This window comes from Rhododendron vialii, chromosome 8a (assembly GCF_030253575.1).
Source record: "Rhododendron vialii isolate Sample 1 chromosome 8a, ASM3025357v1".
Lineage (NCBI taxonomy): Eukaryota > Viridiplantae > Streptophyta > Magnoliopsida > Ericales > Ericaceae > Rhododendron > Rhododendron vialii.
The window spans coordinates 18878530-18902292 of NC_080564.1; the positions used below are offsets into that span (position 1 = coordinate 18878530).

General features: G+C 41.5%; 1 protein-coding gene across 6 annotated transcripts; it reads left to right on the forward strand.

Annotated features, from left to right (window-relative positions):
* The first annotated feature begins 4164 nt into the window (after positions 1–4164).
* On the forward strand, positions 4165–6525 carry LOC131335729 (E3 ubiquitin-protein ligase RZFP34-like). 6 transcript variants are annotated; one of them, XR_009202615.1, is made up of 5 exons: positions 4176–4518; positions 4826–5151; positions 5254–5846; positions 5936–6023; positions 6154–6251. XR_009202615.1 is itself a non-coding variant. In XM_058371215.1 (5 exons), the coding sequence occupies exons 2-5, from the start codon at positions 5752–5754 to the stop codon at positions 6391–6393; spliced, it is 267 nt and encodes an 88-aa protein (XP_058227198.1). In that variant the 5' UTR covers positions 4186–5151; positions 5254–5751; the 3' UTR covers positions 6394–6525. The 6 variants fall into 6 exon arrangements, 1 of the variants encoding a protein (XP_058227198.1); XR_009202614.1 differs by having other exon boundaries at positions 4180–4518; positions 4816–5151; XM_058371215.1 differs by adding an exon at positions 6376–6525 and having other exon boundaries at positions 4186–5151; positions 6154–6219.
* Positions 6526–23763: the final 17238 nt, after the last annotated feature.

A 23763-nucleotide genomic window follows, 5' to 3' on the forward strand; every position in this document is an offset into this window, starting at 1 on the left:
AAGGGCGAATCAAGCAAGGTTGATGATTTGGCCTATTTGAATTCCATAAACAAAGTGGTTTACCAAAAATGGCATATTAAGATTAATTTGGTAATCCATAGGGAATACACTATTAACAATATTATTGCTTTGGTTGATAGTGGTGCGGATATGAATTGTATCCAAGAAGGGATTATTCCAACCCAATACTTTGAGAAAACTTCTCAAAGTCTCACTAATGCTAGTGGGGAAAAAATGATAATTAAATACAAACTCAATAATGTTTACATTTGTAATAAGGGAGTTTGTTTAGAAACAACATTTTTATGTATTAGGAATCTTCAACAGGAGTTAATCCTTGGAACTCCTTTTTTATCAATGTTGCTTCCCATGAAGACTAGCACAGCTGGAATATCCGCTCATATAGGTGATCATGAGATATTTTTTGAATTTGTATCTCCACCTGTTTACAAAGAAATCAATGATATAATGAGAAAAATTTCTCATAAGGATAAACAAATAAATTTTCTCAAAAAAGAGATTCAAATAATGAATATTGAAGAGGTTTTACAAAAACCCTTTTTCAAAGAAAAAATTTCTCAAATAGAAGAGAATTTTAAAAAAGAAATTTGTAATGATATCCCAAATGCTTTCTGGGATAGGAAACAGCATGTTGTTTCATTACCTTATGAGAAGGATTTTAATGAAAAAAGAATTCCTACAAAGGCTAGACCTTCTCAAATGAAACAAGAATATTTGAAATTATGTCAAAATGAGATTGACAGTTTATTTCAAAAGCAATTAATTAGAAAAAGCTATTCTCCTTGGAGTTGCACAGCTTTCTACGTTAATAAAAACGCTGAAAAGGAACGAGGTGTTCCTAGATTGGTTATTAATTATAAACCATTCAATGAAGTCTTAATGTGGATTAGGTATCCTATTCCTAATAAAAAGGACTTGTTGGATCGACTGAATAAGGCAGTCATTTTTTCTAAATTTGATTTAAAATCAGGTTATTGGCAGATTCAAATACAGGAATCTGATCGGTATAAGACTGCATTTGCTGTTCCATTTGGTCATTTCGAATGGAATGTTATGCCTTTTGGTCTGAAGAATGCACCTTCAGAATTTCAAAATATTATGAATGATATTTTTTATCCCCATTCTGATTTTGCAATCTGTTACATTGATGATGTTCTAATATTTTCTGAGAACATAGACCAACATGTTAAACATCTTAGAATTTTTAAAGATGTGATAAAAAGAAATGGTTTAGTTGTTTCTGCGCCTAAGATGAAATTATTTCAGACTAAGGTCAGATTCTTAGGTCACAACATTCACCAAGGGAAAATTATCCCTATTGATAGAAGTATAGAATTTGCTTCTAAATTTTCTGATGAAATTAGGGATAAAACCCAATTGCAAAGGTTTTTAGGAAGTCTCAATTATATAGGAGACTATTATAAAGATTTGGCGCAGGATTCTGCACCATTATATGAGAGGCTTAAAAAGAATCCTCCTCCTTGGTCTGAACAGCATACTAGGGCTGTTCGAAAAATTAAATTAAAAGCAAAGCAATTGCCTTGTCTAGCAATAGCTAATCCTGATTGGAAGAAAATTGTAGAGACAGATGCCTCGAATTTAGGATACGGAGGTATTTTAAAACAATATAATACTAATTCTAATAAAGAAGAATTAGTAAGATTTACTTCTGGTTTGTTTAAAAATGCTCAAACCAATTATAGTACAATAAAGAAAGAAATTCTTTCTATTGTTAAATGTATAAATAAATTTCAAGATGATTTACTCAATCAACAATTTTTAATCAGAGTTGATTGCAGTGCAGCTAAACAAGTATTGAAACAGGATATTAAAAATCTTGCTTCAAAACAAATTTTTGCTCGTTGGCAGTCTGAATTATCTGCCTTTGATTTTGAAATTGAATACATTAAGGGAGAAAATAATTCTCTACCTGATTTCCTTACCCGTGAATTTTTGCAGGGATGAATCACAATAATTTTGTTTTGCAAAGAACAATATTTTTGCAATATCTAAAATTGCAAAGAGCTGTTTTCAACTCTCATGTTCAAATGACAATTTTAAAATGGCCTCATACTCGTAGTAATGTTCTACGATGGGTTCATACCAGAGAGGCATTATTGTGGCATTATCAAAAATATGGAACTGATGATGATGAAGACTGGGATATGGAATTTCTCCAGTTGACAATTGACAGGCTTCAATCGGAGCTAACTTTATTATCCACTGCTTAATTTTACAGAATGAACAGACCACCAGATAGAGGGCGTGGTCGAGGAAATTCTCCTCGTGGCAGGGGTCGTCCAAAGGTGACCCAAGCAGAAGTAGAAGCCTACTTGAAGGCTCAGAGATTGCAATATCCATCTCTGCAAGAGGCCAATTTCGCCTCACCATCATCACCTTCAATAGCGGAGGTAGTTCAAACTGAAGAAATCTTCAGAACCTCAGAATTAACTGAGACAATTATGATCCTGGAATCTCAGGATGAACAATTCAAAGATGATCCTTGGGAAATTAAGTCCCGATACATGGATATAATGGGATATCCAGTTCCTGAAGGAAAATATCGTCCTTGCTATGAGCAAATGCTAATTCAGACAGGATCAGTGGAATTTAGCCACACCTTCGAAAAAGTGGATCAAAAGAATGGTCCAATCAGTTATAGCAAAGCCATAATAAAGATGGTTATTCCAGTTCACAGGTGGGGAATTCACCCACAAAAGTCAAGAATTTTGACTATGAAAAAAGACAATATAACATCCACAGTTCAATATAATTATTGGGATTATATTGAGGCTTGGACCAAAGCTTTTTATTATCAAAATCCCAAGAAGAAGCACTCTTGGTTTTTTAAAATATGTCCAAAATCTGTTGGACAAAATGAATTTCCAAATTGGTTTATATCTTGGTGGAACAAATTTGGGCCACAACCGGATTATCTTCCACAAGATTTACAGGAGGAAATAGAGTCCTTCATGAATCTTCAGTCTCAATTATGGGGACCCAATATTCCAAAAGGAAAATTATTCCTTCAAGCTATGGCATGTTGCGGAATCCCATGGATCTGGAGATGGGATATTCAGGTTGCCAAAGATAATTTTGGCTTTCCAATTCTAGAACGATTCTACCAGCACAAATGGTGGAAAGGGCTCCAAATTGAAGAGCAACTATCAATAGTAAAATTGAAGAATCAAGAGCTAGCCAAGCAGGTTCAGCAGAGGGAAAAACCCTCAATCAAGAATCCGTTCTTGGAAATTTCGGCTCAAATAAGGGCTAAAAATCCATCCCTTTCTGATGAAGAAATTGTTATTAAGACAATGGATTATATGAAGGATCAATTTTTACAATCGGTAAATCAAGCTTCCGATGATGCATCTATGACATCAGCCACCAGCAATGAGGCTGACAGTAATCCTTTTACTTGTCTTGCTGGCGAATCTCAAGACCCTTATGAAGAAGATCAGCATGAGCCCACATTGGGTGACTTTGGGACAGCATGGTGGAAATTGTGACCACTCAAACCCGTAAAGGAAAAGAAAAGCGGGACCAATAATGGTTGCTTAACTTCAAATCAAATTTTTGCTCAATAATGGAGTACATTATAAGTGTTACTTGAAAGCTCAATAATGGAGTATTTTCAAAGTTACTCAATAATAGAGTAAGTTTCGGTGGAAAAGTTGGTCTGTCAATTATTTCCACAGTTGTATAGTTGTATTGTAATAATTTCTTTTCCTGTAGAGTCCTCTATATAAAGGACGCGTCTGCTTTTGTTAAGGTAGGTTTTGGTTTGCCCTTCTCTCTTCCTGTAAAAACCAAGCACTTTTCCTCTCTCCCTCTGTAATATTTGCAGTCTCTTTCCTCTCAATAAAAAGGTTAGTTCTTTTCCGATCCTCTGTATTGTTTTCATTTCAGTACATCTTTGGTATCAGAGCCAATATGGCTTAATATTAGGTGTTAGTGCAAGCATAAACCATGATATCATGATAAAGCCTTTACTTCAAATGAGGAGTCACTGTAGCAAATGTTAACCAATTGCAAATTGCGAAGTGGCGAGGGCTAGAGTGAGGCTGATGGAGGAGATTTTTTTCGGTTTTACTCTTTATTTATTGTACCGTTGAACGAGGGCTAATGCTCTTTGCCCCTATCTCACGTCTGATTTCAACAAACCAGATCTCACTCCTGGAATTCAAATTTCAAACTCCTCTCTCTCTGGAGAGAGAGGGAGAGAGAGAGAGAGAGAGAGAGAGAGAGAGAGAGAGAGAGAAGTCATCTATGGCCCGATCAGCGAAGGGGAGCGCACTGAAATCGACAGCTGTGGTGGCCGGGGCCCTAGCCTTCGGATGGCTAGCCATAGAAATTGCGTTCAAGCCCTGGCTCGAGCTCTCGAGTCGCCATGACCAAATCTGACCCCAATCAAGATCCCGATGACCTCGTCGAAGAAATCTGCGGCCTCAGCCTCCTTCTCCGCCGAGCTGTGAAGCCCCGATATAAAAACCCTAGGTGCCTTTTGCTTCCATACATCTTTATGATTAATTGATTACTACGGCCTACAGGGTTTTATACTGATATGAGAGTTTTGGAATCAGTTGCTTAATAGATTTTGCCTTCCGATTTGGAGTTGAGACTGTGCTTAGTGAGGATGTTAAGAACATCAATCATAAATCTAGAGGTATATAACGAAGTTAGATTAAGTATTTGTCAAGTAGTAGAAGAATTCTAGATTCTTCGAATGTCTCTCAATGTATTGCTTCGAATCTCTCTCTCTCTCTCTCTCTCTCTCTCTGATGCAATCTCAAGCCAACTATAGTCGCAAGTGTGGGTAAAATTGCTCGACCTCCATCATGGTGGACTGTGATTTCGTCCCCCCAACCCCACACACACAGAGCTTCCTCCACACCGTTGCGCCGCACCGAAGCTGAGGGTGGCCGACGAGATCTACAGGAAGTGGGGCCACTGGCTGGAGTTCTGGTTGCCGATGAAGGCCAGGTCTTGGGTTCTGCAAGGGTATCAGCCGCATTCAACCCCACTGCGGTGAGGAATTTGAGGGAAAGTAGGGCTATTATTGTTGGGAAGACTAATTTGGATGAGTTTGGGTTTGGGATTGAGAGTACTACTGAAGGTTCTGCATACAAGGTTAGGGTTTTGGTTATTAGTTTTTTTTTAAAAAAAATCTCGGTGTATCGTTTAGTCTAAGTATCAATATTGGAACTTAATTAGTTATTCCTTTTTGTCCAGAAGAAGATGAAGAGCATGAGATGGAGGCTCCCTGTGCCTGTAATGGAACTCTAAAGATGGAGGTTTTTTTTCTTCTTCTTTTTGCTATTTGGTTAACAAATTTGATTCTGGGTCCTAAACCCTAAACGAGGACTTATTTTAATTTTTTTTTATCAAAGAATATATAGTTTAGAATGCTATCTGGTTAACAAATTTGATTTTGGGTCTGTAGAATAAGTTGGATTAATGTATTTAGTCTATGGAGATATATTTTTTCCGTAAGCACCCATCCCCCTCCCCAAATCCACTAGGATAGATTAGATTAGGTTTAACGAATGACAAAAAAAAAGTATTTAGTCTATGCAATGGAGATATATTTGTACAAGTGGTTTGACGTTTTCTTTTTTGAAAGAATCCTTCGGAAATAAGCATATTTGGTTTAGATAAGCTTTGTGTGTTTTTGGTTTACTTACTAGATAAATTGCTGTGTACAGATACTTCTTCAAATGGGTTTAGAGAATGGGGACTGAATTTGAGCATCAATCATTCTCTCATGGGTTAGAGATATTCACCAAAAATGAGTTTTCAATGGAGCTTGAATCTGTAAATTTTGGGTATTTCTCTTCAAATTCGATATCTTATTCGTGTTTATTCGGATTATTGTACTTTCCTTGCTAAGTTTGTGATGGGTTGGGATGTTTAGGTGCATTCATTACCGGAGGAAATGCAAAATCAGGGCACCCAATTGTGATGAGATTTTTGATTGTAGGCATTGCCATAATGAAGCAAAGGTGTGGTCTTTATTCTTTTATTTGCTATTTCTCCTTTTGCTCTTCTTTTCCCTGTTGAGATGACATAAGATTTGTTCCCTAATTCTTAGTTGCTGATACCCCCTTCTTTAATTTACTTATTAATGAACAGGACACACTTGACATAGTTTGCATGGGGAAGTACTTTTGCCAGAAATGCAAATTCTTTGACGATGATGTAAGTTTCATTGTGTTACCCGTTGTTTATTCTTCAAAAAATTGGTAAATCTGCTTGATTAAAGAAGGTTATACATATCAGGTTTACTTTCAATATATTTATTCATTTCAGTCGTATATTTTCAGCCCTGAGAAGTTAGATATCTTATATTTTCAGCCGTTTGATCATAGATAGAAGTTGAAGAGAGAAGCTTCCCCTGCACCCCAACCCCAAGGCCCAAAGTCAGATCCCCTTTTTCTCTCCTGCGATTTGTTCAACGTTCCCCTCTCTCTCTCTCTCTCTCTCTCTCTCTCTCTCTCTCTCTCTCTCTCTCTCTCTCTCTCCCTCCCTCTTGGATTTGAATTGCAGCGTCAAAAAAAGTTATCTCGCATTTCGCCTCTCCTCTCCACCGCTTTGGACAATCCGTTGGTTATATTCGACCTTCATAACCCTAAATTTCTACTTTGTCTCTCTTTGCGTCATCACTTGACATAACTCCCAAATTTTCTCGATTGAGGGATGAATCGAACATTGTGCTCACCCCAACAATGAGAACAACCAAGTTCAATGGTAAGAACACTCCCATAATCCCTGGTTTTAACTCTCCAATGTAATATCTCCGAGAAATCAATGTGTTCATGTGGGTTTTTTTTTTCATGATCTTTTTTATTTTGTCCAAAGATCTTATTTTGTTTTCTTGGGTGACCTGATCATTTGAACGTTAATTTGTGGTTTGAATGGCTTGAACATTAAATAGGCGTTTTTAAGTTGTTTGAATGGCTTCATCTTTGGTATGCTTAATTAGGGATTTTCCTATTGCGGTTGTCATGTGACATATTTCCCAGGACGTTTTCTTTGTGTAGTAATAGAAGTGTTCAAGTGTGATTCAAGAGAGTGAAGATTTTTCTCCATAGTTAGTCTACTCATGAATAAGTAGTGTTTTTTCAATTGACTTATGGTTTTACCTTACTTTAATCCGTGCACCTTACATATCTTTAATCCATCACTGGCTTTATTATGAAACTTGACAGGTTTTGCAGTACTACCTGTATTGACTTATTGAGGATCCATCCAGGTCTAAGCTAACTCTAGAATCATGGATAACATTACTATTTTTGGTCATGGATAACATTACTTGGCATATCTATCTATGAATTCTCATATGCTTTGTTCTTTTTCTCATGTTGAACAGGCTGTCAACCACTTGCAAAGAACTGTAATTGAAGGCTTCCTTAATTATTTTCTTATGCAAGTGTACATCTTCTTTATCTGACTTTATGATTTTGTTTTCCTGGGTGACTTGATCATTTGAACATTAATTTGTGGTTTGAATGGCTTGAACATTAAATAGGTGTTTTTAAGTGGTTAGAATGGCTTCATCTTTGGTATGTTTAATTAGGGATTTGCCTCTTGCGATCGTCCAGTGATCTATTTCCCCGGACATTTTCTTTGTGTAGTAACAGAAGTGTTCAAGTGTGATTCGAGAGAGTTAAGATTTTTCTCCATAATTGGCCTACACATGCATAAGTAGTGTTTTTTCAATTGACTTGTGGTCTTACCTTACTTTAACATTTTGATTGGCACGTGCACCTAACGTATCTTTAATCCGTTGTTGGCGATGATGAAACAATTACAATGTTAATGAAGGTAGTGCCTTGGCGAGGTAACTTTTGTTGCAGCCATGAGTACCCTCGTGCTTTTCCTAATACTTTTTTGAGCCCAGTTGATGTTCATATGAAGAACCAAACAGATGGCTATGATGTGTTATAAGCTGAGCCAAATTTGGAAAAATTAGTGGTTTGGCTATGATGATATTTTATCTGAACCTAAGGACATGTTTCTTTGACCTATATGGTGGATATGATCTATTTCTTATTGAAATATGTGATGGTGTCCTACCAAATCTGTCATTAATGGATTTGGAAAGTAATTTGTTTATGTTCCATGCACCTGCGATTTCCAGTTTTCAGCTGCAAGGGCTTGTGTGTGTGTGTGACCTGCTGGTGTAGGTTTGTGACTGAAATATAGGTGTTAGTGTGGGTTGGCTGAAATACAGGTCTTACTGTGGTTCAAGTTTGTCAGTTGTGTGCAGGTTTTTGTGTGATCTACTTGTGTGCAGGTTTGTGAGTGAAATGCAGGTGTTAATGAAGGTTGTGCCTTGGCAGGTATGTGTGGGTTGAGTTTTCAGCCTTGTATCCTCGTACTTTGATGCATTTCCATATTGTGGCATATGTTGTTGGCTATGAGTCAGAATGAGAAATTATATGAGTTTCCTTCTAGTTTTCAGATGTTTTTATGTGTATGCAGGTTTGGACAAGTGGTTCAGGTGTGTTAGTTGTGTGCAGGTTTTTGTGTGACCTACTTGTGCAGGTTTGTGAGTGAAATGCAGGTGTTAATGAAGGTTGTGCCTTGGTAGTATGTGTGGGTTGAGGAATCAACCTTGTATCCTCGTACTTTGATGCATGTCCATATTGTCGCATAAGTTGTTCGCTATGAGCCAGAATGTGAAATTATATGAGTTTCCTTCCAGTTTTCAGCTGTTTTTATGTGTATGCAAGTCTGGACAAGTAGTTGAATGGCATATATTATTGGCTATTCTTGGCTATGATGTGAATTTCATATATTATTGGCTATGATGTTTAAAAATCTGAGCCAAAAGGCATATAGTGCACAGTTTAAGTGCTGTTTGAATGCAGTTTTTAGTAGAGTTTGAATGCAGTTTTAGTGCACATTGCTATGGAAGTGCAACTGTTGCTGTTTATATGTGTGTCCAAACTGCAGTTTTAGTGGAGACTAAAGGCTGTTTTAGTGCAGTTTTTTGTGTAATTTTACTGCAGTTTATGTGGCAATGATGATTGTATAAGCCCACAAATGGGCTACTTCCTGTTTTCAGCTGTATTTCTGTGTGTGTGTTGAGTTTGGCACTTGACAAAATGAACTTGGGAGGTTATATGTGTGCTATGTGCTGGACAGAGCTATTGTTGCCTTGTGGTATACTGGTATGTGTTGCTGCTGCTGGTGTCCAAACTGAGTCCAGGATAAGGTCCTCATGATTGTGTTTTTCAGCCTTGCGCATGTCTAGATTTTCTGTTTTCAGTTGTGTGTTGTTGGTGTCCAACCTGTGTCTAAACCTTTGTCCTTCCTGTGTACAAACCAGTGTCCAAACCTGTGCCCATCCTCCGCTATGTCCAAGTTGTGTTCAAATTGTGTTTATGCTGTGTCCAAATTGTGTCAATGCTGTGTCCAAACTGTGAGCAAACTGTGTGCAATGTCCAGCAAATGTGTACATGTGTCAAGAGGTGTTTGAGGGGTTGCAGTAGGGGTGTGTGTGTGTCTTCCAGCAGGTTCTGAGCCTGCTCTGACCAAGGCGGCAAGGTTGATCTGAAGACCAAATCTGGCACCGTTTGGTCCCATAACTTCCTCAACCAGAAGCCATGGCACCTTCTCTCCTACCCCAACCAGCACCGCAAGTGGATCACCGAGCAAACCCATGCCCAGCACCAGTGCCGTGCTGAAGAGGTCTCCCGCGAGGTACCAATCTCTCTCTTGAGTGAATGGATATGTTATTTCAATCGGGGCTTTTGAGTTATTGGGTAAATGACTAAATGGTGATAATTAGTGCTGCTAAATACCATTAGATAATGACAACATCTTCCTGCCTTTTCTCAATTTGAGTAAAAAAATTAAGTAAAACCTTGATTTGAATATTAGGTATCTATGTATAAGTGATTTGAATTGGGGCATTGAGTTATTGCGTAAGTGGTGATTACGAGTGCTGTTAAATCAGACTTGTGATTTAACAGCCAGTAGATGAGACTTGTGATTCAACTGCAGGTACTACTCAGGTGAGAGGGAGATTTTTCCCACTAATAAAGAAGTGGTTATTTATGGTTTGAGGCCTCAAGTAATGTTTTTAGCATTACCAATCCAGCTCGGCTGAGTGCTGGGCGATGTTCTTCGATAGCCTGAAATTCTTTCGGTATACATATTTCTTTTCTGCCTTGGTTTCATGCTGTTGTCTATATCTATTGTCTAAGTTTCATGTTTTTTGGAGATCCTTTTAAAACATCATTTCATTTTCTCTTGAATAGCAACTGAATGGCACCATCCATGTCCTTTATACTGGTGGTATTCAGGAATGAGAGCAAACTTCTGCTCATGAATTAAAAGAACAAGACTAGACCACAAGAGAAAATATTTCACTTGTAATTTTGTGTTATTTTTGTGTGTGTGTCCTCTTAGTCACATCACGTATAGATAAGTAGACCTTTTCAAACTTTATCATACCTGCATTTAAGTAGAAATGTGCATATCACATGAGAAAGTGATGGGAAAAGAGAGCCGGTGGAAAGTTTAATTCTAAATTTCTTTTTAAAATAAAATGGATTTTAATGAAGTGATTAACTCTAAGCGTCACCTACTGGTTGATTCTATATTCCTTATGTTTCTCTATATTACATGTGCGACCTCCTTAGTTGTTTCTTAAACTGCTATGCACGATATTGGATCTTTGAGGGAGGGGAGCAGGAAAGAAGAAAGATAGGAAAGAAAATGAAGTCTAAGGATATCTTTTACCTCTTTTGTGGTTAGGTAAGCAAAAATGAGTAGAAATTTGTAGTTATGAAAAACTGAATTTTTTTGTTTGTAATAATGATTTTTTTGACTCTAGCAATATATCTATATACTCTCTCTGATGAGGAACCCTTCCTGGGCAGGGCCACTTTCAATGTTCTAAAAGTCGCTCGGCGTTCGTCGCTCGGTCGATCACCTTCGAGCTTCGAGACCTATTAATCGCCGATTAATCGGCTTGTAGCAATTAGTCGGGTTTTTATTTATTTATATATAAATACTCCCCAACGACAACTCTCATAAAAAATTGAACATTCATCTATCAATCCAACAACATCAATTGTTTTTCAAATATGACATAGAAATCTCTCATTTACAGAAAACTGTTAACATGATTATAACACCAGCTGGTATTGGGTATGTTTCATTCATTTATTAGTCACTTACCAATTATAATAACTTTATTTATATACACCAAACAATACTACACTTCGTGTTAAGATTTAATAAAAAATATTACTGCACTTTGTTTCCAGAATCACTAACGTGTCAATATGGGTATGGGCTTTTAAAAAAAAAAACACTAATGTTCGAGGTCGGTGAAGACGTGGAGTGAGAGGAGATCTCGAATTTGAGAGAGAGAGGCGATAGGCAGCTCGGAGATCTCGTGTTTTACATAGAGATATGACAGGTGACTCCGAGATCGATCAATCGATGACTGGGTGTTGAACAAGCCCTAAAAACTATGATTCAAAGCCCTTAAACTAGTATGAGTATATAACAGTTACACCCCTTGATTTTCCAAAATTATAGATTTTATCCCTATTAATCGCCGATAGCCGACTAATCGCCCATTAACCGATTAATCGACTTATCGCCGCTAGACGCCGACTGACTAATCGCCGGTTAATCGCCGACTAACTCCGATTAACCTCCTGACCTACTAATTCAACCTTCTAGGGATTAATCTAATCGGTTAGGCCAAATTTCCGATTAATCGGCGATTAAATCCTTCTTTTAGAACACTGGCCACTTTGTAATCTCATTTTCCTTTCCTTTTTTGATAAGCAATTGTATGATGAGGCACCGAAGGTTGCAACCCGTCTGCACAAGTAGGTAAGCTTACTGAAGACACCCCAATCGGGACCTCGAGGGATCTTTGAACGCCCCGATGATGAAATAAAGGAAACGGTACCTTGGCGAGCTTGAATAAAGGATTACCTCAGCCCAAAAAAAGCCCAGAAAAGCCCAAAAGCCTTTAACAGAACCTAAAATACCGCACGGAACACCTTTACACCGCGCGGTGTAACAAAAATTATTACGCCACACAAGGTCATGAGGTTAGCCGCATGGCATTTCAGGTAAAGTTTCGGCTGGCTCGGAAAGCTGTCGGCCATGCTCACTTGAGCCACAACTACAAAAGTGGCTTAGCTGAAAAAGCACTTCTGACCTGCCCAGAAAATACCTCCACCATTTGAATTCAAAATCCTCGGCTTTTGTCTATAAATACACCCCTCCACTCAAGGGAAAGACCTGGCTTGATAACCTCTGTCTCTCTTCTTGCCTTTACACTCACTCCCTATTTCCAAGCCTTGAGAATGCTATTCTCAAAAGACATTCTTTAAGTACTTTACTCCATTTTTCTCCTCACCGTCAAGTTAGTCTCTTGTTAACTTTGAGACCACATCCACCAAAACACCCAACCACCACTCACACCCATACCTATCTTTTCTCACTGGATCTCATTCACCTACATCATTCATCATTCGCTGTCATTTCTCGCCATCAGCTCCCATTCAAGCTCAAGATCAAAGGTAAAAAAAAAATAAAAAACAAGTTTCCTTGGGCTAGGCCCTGTCCTGGCCCTAAGGGGGTTTCCCTGTCGTTAGGCTGAACCCCTTTTGGTTAAGTTTTGACTAAAAAAAATCATTTACAAAAAATAAAACAGCCACTGTGCTGACGATACCATGCCGCGCGGCGCGGCGCGGCGCTTTGATGTGTCGCACGACGTAGTATGGTCAAGCGCACGGCCTTTTGTAAGCTACTGCCTTCTTCAAACTGTCTGGGTCATGAACATCCTTCGTTAAGCTTGTCTTTTGTTGCTGATATGTTTGTCATTAGCGCTTTTAGAACAAGACTATATCTACAAGCCATGTTTTATCTTATAAACAAGGTTTTCTTAATCATCTTAAGCGATTAAGTACGTCAAAAGTTGTTTTATGTTTAAGGCTTGAAGAAATGGTACTGTTCTGAGACAATCCAGTGTTTGTATACTTTTTGATGTTTCTGAAGAACGGCGCACATGGTTTACGATATGTCGGGCGACGTTCTAGATGCTAATGACAATTTGGTAACAAGAATAGTCCCCCGCACGGCGTATTGTGATGCCGTGCGCGACATTATGGAATGCCGTATGATGGGTGGTCATAGTCCAGGCAGTTTGTTGAGTAGTTCTTTCTTCTTTTCTTTTGGGCATCATACTTATCATTTCTATACAGTAAGCACCACGTACACGTCAACGTGATATATTTTCCCATGTCCCTTCCCCTCTTACTTGTTTATTAAAGAGTTCCACTTTTTCAAAAAGATTTATGAAATTTTCCCCTTTGAAAATATTTATAGAGACTGGTTTAACTGGGCGAATGGGGTGCTTTTCAATGAAACCTTCCCCATTCGTAACGTGGCTTCCGAATCTAAAGTCTCGACGTTATCGCTAGACCAAAAGTCTTTTTCAAACGAGTTCTCGGTTTCTCAGATTATCCATCTCAAAAATCCGGTTGGCAACTCTTCGAGTGTACGCCGGGCGTGCAGCCCACAATGGCGACTCTGCTGGGGATTTATTGCATTAATCAAAATTTGGGAATTAATACATAAATGAACAATCTTTCGAAAGTCTGTCAAAACAGTACGCTCCGTGCTGCTGAAGAACGGAAGGGTAACGTAACCGGATTTCATATCCGACCAATCCGAACTGGGACTTTCATTATTGTTCGCTTGTGTAGTTTTCTCCAAAGTATTGATTAATAGAGTGAGCCAAGTTTGAAAAAGGATATCTTCAAAGGGAATTTTCAATATCTTTTGGAAGAGGAAGACTCTTTTATCCTGTACGCTCTGCACCGCACAAACCTCGCCAGTGTGTTTCGGCAATCTTGCCCGGTTTGCCGGCGACAAGCTCTCCCGGGATGCCTTGCAACCCTCGACTATGATGAGTCATCGTACTGCTCGACCATTGTCTTGCTATACACTTAACAATGGGAAGTACATCTTGGCTCTAGTCTGGGGAACCCTGTTGAGACCCAAACCGGCCTTTGCACTTGTATATAACCATAAAACCATCCCAACTAAGACAAGACCCATGGTTAGGACTTATGTGATATATCCTGTTTATGTACATCTCATTTCTGTACATGCATATCATCCATGTATCATCGCATTCTGCAGGCTAGAGGTTAGGGCTCCCTTAGGATTCGGTCAGTCTAGGAGACTCTAAATCCATGGAGTTTGAAATAACTCCGGTGTTTGCCGTGCCTGAACGGCTCCCTTGATCAAGGACTGACCCTAAGTGTGTGCGTATCTGGATTCCAGCGGTCATATTGCTCTGCCTCGGATGGTTAAGGTAAAGAGATTGACTCTGATTCCAAAGCATTCAAAACTTAACCAGCCTGACAACACCTACTTGGATTGTTGGAAATCTTCTGTACGAACACCTAAGGTGAGGTCCGGATTGCAGTAGGCTCTAGGCCTAGTTTCTAGGAGGCAAGACGAAGAAAAGTAGGACAAGTATCCGTGATGAGTTGAGAGTTTTTCCTTTAGCTTTGCTGCCAGTTTTGAAACATTGGTCGTCCGCGAGAAGAGGCTGTGCCCAATTGGTTTCGTCCACTCCGAAGACTGGTTCGCATAGACACCCTGGAAGGCACATAGTGATTTGAAGTTTAGATAGTACAGGAAGGATAACCGTCAACAGAAACACCACAAGAACCCTCAATAGAGATACCACTTGAAAATCCCTTACCAATGGCCGACCAAGGAAATGGGGTAGAAGAGCTTAGGCAAAACATGGCCGCTTTAGATACTCAATTCAGACAGTCTATCGCCAATGTCGATGCACAACTCAAGACCTCCGTTGCGTCTATGAAGAATGACATGATCATGGTGATGAAGGCCATGCAAGAAATTAGTGATAAGCTTCAAACCAAACTTCCTCCACAGTATGAGCAGCCCAAAGAAGAAGCACTAGCTACGGATCCTAAGCTGGCTGCTCTTATTACCAAGATCAGCAAGCTAGAGGAGTCTGTCCAAGAAACCAGGCGACTTGGGAAAGGAGAAGTCGACATGAACAAGCTATGCTTATTCCCGAACGCCAAATTGCTGAAAAAGTTCAAAGGCGTGGACTTTGCGAAGTTTGACGGCACTGGTGATCCAAAGGCACACCTTCAAGGGTATGTTGGCTCTCTCACCATGCGAGGAATTGAAAAGGAAGCCATGATACAATTATTTCATGAGTCTCTGTCCGGCCTCGCCTTGCAATGGTTCTTTACTCTTGAACCATCCAAAAAAAAAGGGCTTGGGAAGATATTGGGATAGCTTTCGTAGCTCAACATGATTTCAATGTTGATCTAAAAATGACCACAAGAGAGCTAGAAAGCACTAAGATGGGTGAGAAAGAAAGCTTCGCTGATTTTGTGAAACGCTGGAAAGCCAAGGCCACTCAAATGAAAAATAAGCCGGATCTCAAGGAACAGATGTGAATCATAACAAAGAACTTGCCAAGCTCCTTAGCCCCATATATGGTTCTTCCCCAAGCCGCCCCAAATTTCGAAACTTTCTATGACTCTGGGTTGGCCGTAGAGGAAGCTTTGCGAAACGGTACCTTGAAGAAAAGGGAAACGGGGTCGAAATCCAAAAGAGCATATTCTGGCAACAACATTCTTTTTGGGAATACCAATCAGGCCGGAACCTCATCCGCCAAACCCGCAGAAGTCAACCAGATTTTCGAAAAACCAAAATTCCAAAACCGAACCTTCTCCCAATTCAGTACCCCCAGATCTGCATTACTCAAAATGCTCACAGAAATCGGGGTATTGAAACCTCTCTCACCACCACAAACCATTCCACCAAACCTAAACCAAAGTGTCTACTGTGAATTCCACCAGATGCCTGGCCACACCACCGACAATTGCATTCGCCTTCGTCATGAGATCCAAAACCTCATTGACAATAAGGTTATTGACACCCCACCTCCAGATAAACCAAACACCATTTCAAACCCTTTACCACAACATAATGCCCCCTTTCGTATCAACCAAATCGCCTTAACCCCAGATTAAACCCCCTAAGATTTTGATTCAACCCTCTTCATTACCCTTGGTACCAAACCTAAGCCGATTGTGAAAATTCTCGAAGAAATTGCTCTTTGCTTCCTGGGAGAATGGGAAAATACGTGGGGAGACCTCATTTCAGATTAAGAAGAATTCGAAGTAGCCAACTTTCAGGGGGATGCTGAACCACCATTCGAGCCTGCATGGGAAGTCGATTGGCAGAATGTTCATGCTGACCCTCTTGATGGACTTTCTCTATACATGATGTTCGAAGGCCAAAACGAGAACTATCAAATCCCTCAAGAAGTTCTTGAGTGGGAATGGGATCCAGCCCCGAATGAGTATCAACTTTTAGCCAAGGATGACCCACTGGATATGTTTTCTCTACCTGCAATGTTCGTTGAGGAATACCAACCCGATATGCTAGCCTATGGTTGGCTGGAGCTTGTTCCTCTTTACCCAAACTTCTCCTGTTGCAATGAATCCCCAGAGCTCGAGGAAGAAGTGGCCAATAGTGAGTTTAACCCCATGGATTACATTGTGGAAGAAGAAGAATTAGAACCCTGGGTCACCTTCCCTAAGGACGTTGATGTCGCCATGATGAACTTATGGGAAGATGAACCGGGAGCCAAAGTAAGACCATGGACCAGCTTCGAAGTTATCAACATAAAAGTGGGGAATGAGGAATGGACTGTGAACAGGATAGTAATGGAAGTCGAGCAATGGAAACCAGAGGACCTTTGAAAAGATCTGGTTATCGCCGATTTAGCGTCCAATTTCTAGGATACCACCATTGGAACCAAACGCAAGGCTCCGATCGACTTATGGAGTGAAGAATCAAAGTACCGCCAGATTAACCACCTGACCAGGAGTGGCCGTATCTATCAACCTCCCAACCTCCAAATCGGAGAATCCTTTAACCCCGCAGCCCCACCAGCCAAAGATCCCACAAACTTTTTCACTACCCTGAAAAACCTTGAAGGAATGATCAAACAACTCGGGCAAACCAAGGCCAAAATGTCTGTTTGGGATGTGCTTGTTCATTCTACTCGCCATCGAGAAAGGTTTATCCAAGCCCTTTCCCACCTGAAAGTTCCCTCCGATATAACCCCTGATGGTCTCGTAGCGCTCATCAAGACCATACCCATCAAGCATGCTATAACCTTTACTGATCAAAATTTGCCCGCCGAAGGCACAGACCACAACATGTTCATTTCACTTTGAAATGTCATGATAAATGGGTCCCGGTGATTCTCATCGACAATGGGTCAGCCATCAATGTTTGCCCGCTCCGTGTTGCTTACTGCTTGGGGTACAAAAATAAGGATTTCTCTCCCTCAGAAGTCAAAGTCCGAGCATATGACAACACTCGCCGCGATGTGGTTGGAACCCTCATGCTTCCTATGACCTTCGGATCTTATCAAACCGAGGTAGAATTTCATGTGGTGAGCATCCCCGCTTTTTTCAATTTGTTGCTAGGTAGGCCCTGGCTACATAGACCAGACATCATGGCTGTACCCTTCACCCTTCATCAGAAAATCTGTTTGGGACTAGAGACAGGAATGCTCACTATTCACGGAGACTCTGGGATCCGCCCACCTACTGAAGACAATGCCCCACTTTTGGAAATCCGGCATGGGGAAGAAGACATTGCTCTGAGAGGCTTTTCGTTGGATACTTCCAATACTGTTTTTCAGTCAGAATTGATAATAATTTTGTCATTAGCAATATCGCCATAAAGATAATGAAGAAAATGTCCTACATGCCAGGTCTAGGATTGGGAAAGAACCTGCAAGGGCCTGCGAAGTTTGAGGCCCGTGGAACCCTTATGCCCACTACCGACCTTGGTTATTTGCCCGCAAATGGCAGTAAAATGAACAAGGGAGACAAATTAGAAGACTATTTTGTTAAAGAGAAAGCAAAATAGGTCTATCGAGGTCAGCCAGAACCATTTTGGGATAAGGAAGCTAATACTCTATTATCAGGGTTCGAGATATTCGCCAACGATGTTTGGCCAGAAAGTGAAGAAGAATTCGAAGTCACAAAGGAACCGGAGAAATCGATTGATTGGATTGAGGTCTTTAACATGGGGAGTCTAGCGGTCCTGTTCAAGGAGGACGAACCAATGGGTACAGTCATGGAAGCTGAAGTATTAATGATGGGACAGGAAGTCCTTGAAGACCCAACTTCGCTTATCATGGATGCCGTAGGGGATTATAAAAATTGGATTTTCATATCAAGTGCAACGTGCCAAGGGTCTGATTCTGAGTCCGAGTCTGAATCCGAGTCTTTTGAGTCTTTCAAGTCTGTTGAGTCCGAGTTGGTGCCTCTTGGCCATGCTCCTCATGGTCTGTACTTTGAATTTGAGTCTACTCGTGTGTATGGTGCCCCCGAGGTCTTTGCCAATGATGAAATAAATTAATCTGATTCCGCTTACTTCTCTGATCTCGAAATAAATTGTGTTGACCCTGATGATGAAGAGATCGATTTCGATAGGGATATCCCTGAAGAAATCCGATCCCTAGTCGAAAGGGAAGACGAGAGCCATGCTCAGCCTGTAAAAGAAGAAGTTATAATAAATTTGAGAGATGAAGGGAATCCTCGAATGATTCAGATCGATTTCGCACTATCTGCAGAAGAACGTCAAGCTCTCACAAGTTTGCTAAAAGAATTTGAAGACGTTTTTGCATGGTCACATGCTGATATGCCCGGAATCGATCTTGAAATCGTGGAACATCGGATTCCCCTTTATCCCGATGCAAAACCCGTAAAACAGAAACTGAGACGCATGAGACTTGATTGGGTGCTTAAGATTAAGGAAGAAGTCACCAAACTGATCGATGCAGGATTTCTAATAGTAACAGAATACCCTCAATGGGTCGCAAACATTGTTCCCGTCCCCAAAAAGGATGGTAGAATTAGGGTCTGTGTTGATTTCAGGGACCTCAACAAAGTAAGTCCAAAAGATGACTTCCTGTTACCATACATCGATGTACTAGTCGACAATACCGCTGGGCATGCTTTACTTTCCTTCATGGGCGGTTTTTCAAGGTACAACGAAATCCTCATGGCCCTGGAAGATCGGGAGAAGACCACATTTGTCACTGAATGGGGAACTTATTCCTATCGGGTGATGCCTTTCGGACTAAAGAATTCAGGTTCTACTTATCAGCGGGCCGCTACGACCTTGTTGCACGACATGATCCACAAAGAAGTAGAGGATTATGTTGATGACATGATTGTCAAAGCCAAAGGGCGAGAAGGACACTTACCTGCACTGTGAAAGTTTTTCGAAAGGATCAAAAATACAGAATGCGCCTTAACTCCGCCAAATGCACGTTCGGGGTCACGGTTGGAAAAATGCTCAGATTCATGATTACCACTCGGGGCATTGAGGTTGACCCATCAAAAATCAAGGCTATTCTGGAGATGGAGCCGCCACAGTCCGAAAAGGATGTGAGGAGCTTTCTCGGCAAGGTGGAGTTTATCAGTTGGTTCATTGCCAAACTAACTTCAACCTGTGAACCAATCTTTCGTTTGCTCAAGAAAGGTGTGTCGTTCGAATGGGACGATAAGTGCCAGAAGGCCTTCGAAGCAATCCGAACCTACCTACAAAATCCACCAGTGTTAACACCCCTCGTGTCGGGAAAATGTTTGATCATATACCTATCAGTCAATCTGTCCTCCATGGGATGTATGTTGGCATAGGAAGGAGATGATGGGGTTGAAAGGGCTGTGTACTATCTGAGCAAAAAGATGGTTGGATGTGAAGAGCATTATACTCCATTAGGGAAGATATGTTGGGCACTTGTCTGGGCTTCCAAGAAATTGAGACATTATATGCTAGCCTACCCAGTGAGGTTGATTTCTTGAATGGATCCTCTCAAGTACTTGTTAGAGAAATCAGCTCTCACGGGAAGGATGGCACGATGGCTACTGATGTTAGCAGAATTTGAATTAAAGTATGGCACCAGGAAGTCTGTAAAAGGAAGAGCCGTTGCTGAATTCTTGGCTGACTGCCTAGTCAAAGGAGATGAAGATGCCGAGTTTAAGTTTCCCGATGAAGACATAATGACTCTAGTATGTTTGGAAGTTGTATTTCGATGGAGCAGCCAAACAGAAAGGCGTGTTGTTGATAGCACCCGACGGATCCCACATGCCGCTCGCATTCAAGCTAAACTTTGAGGTTACCAACAATCAAGCGGAGTACGAGGCTTGCATTGTAGGTATGGAGGCAGCAATTGAAATTGGTATAGAGAAATTAGAAGCGGTGGGAGATTCCAACCCGGTAGTGTCGCAGGCCATTGGTGACGGGAAAGTTAAAGAAGAAAAACTAAAGCCCTACCATCAAGATCTCGATGACCTCATCCCTCATTTCAACAAAGTAACCTTCACTCATGTACCGAGGCTCAAGAATCAAGCCTTAGCCACGCGTCAATCCATGGTTGAACTTGAAATTCCCATGGGTGTGAAGCTAAGGCCAATCGTTATCGAACAAAGGGATACACCGGTCTACTAGCATGTCATGGCCGTTGACGAGCCCCATGATGGTCACCCTTGGTATTATGACATTTAGAGATTCGTGGAAAGAGGAGAATACCCCATTGAGGCAAGCAAGAAAGACAAGATCGCCCTCCAGAGGATGGCAGCTCAATACATCATCTGCGGCGGAAATCTATATTGGAGGTCGCACTACGGCATGTACACGTTATGCATCCATGGTACAGAGGCAAGAAGGGTAATGGAGGAGATTCACAAAGGTGTGTGTGGCCCTCACATGAACGGCATGATCTTGCCAAGAAGATACTTAAACAAGGATATTTCTGGTCCACCATGGAGACAAAATGTGTAGAATACGTGCGACGATGTCACAAGTGCCAGATCCATGCCAACCTCACGCATGTTCCACCATCGGAACTACATCAAATGACCTCGCCATGGCCTTTCTCGGTGTGGGGAATCGATGTCATTGGAAGGATTGTGCCAGCAGCATCTAACGGTCATAAATTCATTTTGGTGGCCGTTGATTACTTCATGAAATGGGTGGAAGCTGCTTCTTACACCACTTTAACTGCAGTTCAGGTCTCACACTTCATCAAACAAAATGTCATCTACCGGTATGGGGTTCCTCAGGCGTTTGTATCCGATAATGGGGTTCATTTCAAAGGACGAGCCAGGGAAATCTTAGATGAATTCCAGATTCAAGTACATAAGTTAACCACCTATCGACCGCAGACCAATGGGGTCGTGGAAGCGGTCAACAAAACGATCAAAGCCATTTTGGAAAAGACTATACAGTCTGCAAAAGATTGGCATGAGCAATTGCTGCTGGCTTTGTGGGGGTATCGCACGTCTGTACGTACACCAACAGGGGCGACCCCTTACTCTTTGGTCTACGGTATGGAAGCTGTACTTCCCATCGAGTTGGAAGTTCCGTCTCTTTGAACTATGGTCGAGTGTGAAGTCCAGGAGGCAGAATGGTTAAGCAATCGATTTGAAGAGCTCATGTTGTTTGACGAACGCCGGTTGAGGGCTCTCTATCATATTCAAGGGTATCAGAGAAGGATTGTTCGTGCGTTCAATAAGAAAGTGAGGCCTAAGGACTTAGCAGAGGGCGACATGGTCTTAAAGGAAATCCGGGCGCCAGTTTATGATCCATGCGGAAAGTTCCGAACAAAGTGGGCCGGACCATACATCATTAAGACCATCCTATCTGGAGGAGCTACGCAGCTCATTGACTTGGACAGAAACGAATTTTCAACTTTGGTCAACGTAAATCAACTCAAGCGTTATTAGCCCTGAGAGAGGCTCGCTGGGTTGAAAGCCGCAAGGGCAGGTAGACCCAGGCAAAAGTTAGAGCAAAGGCCTGCTAGGTTGAAAATCCGCAAGGGCATCCTAGGCAAAAATTAAGGCATGCAATGAATGAGCTCGCTAGACCAAAAACTCAAAAGGGCGGTACTAGGCAAAATTTAGAGCGCAAAAGGAGAGTGTCAAAACCAGAGCGAACTCTATCCTGAACTACGTTATGACCTGATTCATTCGTTATGAGGATACGTATGCAGCCTTACTCTGAGGCCCGTTCACAATCAATCAAAATGAAAATCCAGGTTGTAAGAATTCAAAGCACTGAATCAAGGAAGGGGAAACCCTCCACGACTCATTTTATTATAATAACTGCTTCTAATACATAAGGCTGAGCATGATTTTCAAAGCAAAAAAAAAAGAAAAAGTGCAAACCTGATAAAATTAGGGTCCACGATTTATTCTGCGATCAGGGTAGTAGGATTGAGTCAGTTTCCTTGGGCCTCGGCTCTCGCAACAATATCCCTCCTAAGCCACTTCCGGTAGCTCCCACGAACCATCACGGATGGGTAACTCACGAGTTCCCCAAAATCGCTGATAGTTGCGAAGAACGGAGTGACAAAAGAGGGGCAGAACAACATCCACCATAACCTCCGCAGGGACCTTTTGTCTAAGGCCAAGTTGGCGCTGACTCCGGTAGGGAATATAGAAAGTGAAGGCCTCCAAACCAGCAAGAACAACCCACTAGGGCCCCATAAAGTGCACTGTCATATGTGGAAGGTCTAGCCATGAGCACCTCCAAGAAATGGTCTCAGCTCGCAGGCGCCTAAAGAAGTTGACCCACTCAGGAACTCATCTGTCCGCAAACTCAAAGCATCATAGGGACAGCAACCTAGCCTCGTACGCCCAATTGCCAGGAGAAATGGTTAACACGTTCACCTTTTCACAAAGCCAAATCTACAAAATAGAGAAAAACATGTAGGAAACCGTAGGAAGCCGAACCGAGCGTTGAGATAAAATGGGAACGTGAAGAAAATTTGAAAAAGGAAAGAGAAACCAACCTGCAGGAGGAGAGGACTACCCCCGAAAGTCTCAACCACTCCAGAATGAACTTTGTCCAAATCCATCAATGTCTCAGCCAAAACCATGGGAATCACATCCTTTCGAGCCTCGATTTGAACAGCAATGCTGACCAGTGCCAAGCTAGCATGACCAGTGGAAGATTGGCTGCAAGCAGGCACATGCAAAGGGCGGTCATACGCCGAGTTTGGTAGGTTATGTCTGCAAGATCACCGGGAGGAGAAAACATCTCGATGAGCCGCATCACGTTGAGATGACCATCGCTGACCAAATAACGGGCAGCATCGCTACTCAATCCAAGGACCGCTGCCAAGACCTTATGGATTGCTCTCACGTACAGCAGGGATAATGACTTCTCCCGAGCCAAAGCCGCTGAGGTAGGCACGAAACTCCTCCACGGTAGGACAAAGCTCTTGCTCGCCAAAATGGAACACGTGGACCTCGGAATCCCAAAAGCTCGCGGCTGCCCTCAAGAGCTCGGGGCGAAGACGGATGTTGCGAAGGTACCTCATGGAATAAATGCCATGAGCTCGAAAATTGAGCCAATCGACACCCTCCATTGAGACCAACCATGGGCGGAGCGAACCGGTGAGCGAAAGGGCCATTGGGAGGAAGACAAGGCTTTAGAAGAATGAGAGTTGAGTGGGATGAAGAGAATTTGGAGTTGAGGGGCCTGAATTTATAGGAAGAGTGGAGGAAACAACTTCTACTTTCAAAGAGCCTTGGGTTCCAAAAGTGCAAATTTTCCATGAGTCTTGCATAGGAAAAGGCTTGGTCATAGCATGGAAGTACAATG

What these genes read in the sequence shown, in the direction of transcription:
- LOC131335729 (XM_058371215.1), top strand. Translation starts at nt 5,752, where the DNA reads ATGGGGACTGAATTTGAGCATCAATCATTCTCTCATGGGTTAGAGATA. An exon ending in CTTGAATCTGTAAATTTTGG is followed by an intron (nt 5,847 to 5,935) that starts GTATTTCTCTTC and finishes TGGGATGTTTAG; the next exon opens with GTGCATTCATTACCGGAGGA. An exon ending in ATTGCCATAATGAAGCAAAG is followed by an intron (nt 6,024 to 6,153) that starts GTGTGGTCTTTA and finishes ATTAATGAACAG; the next exon opens with GACACACTTGACATAGTTTG.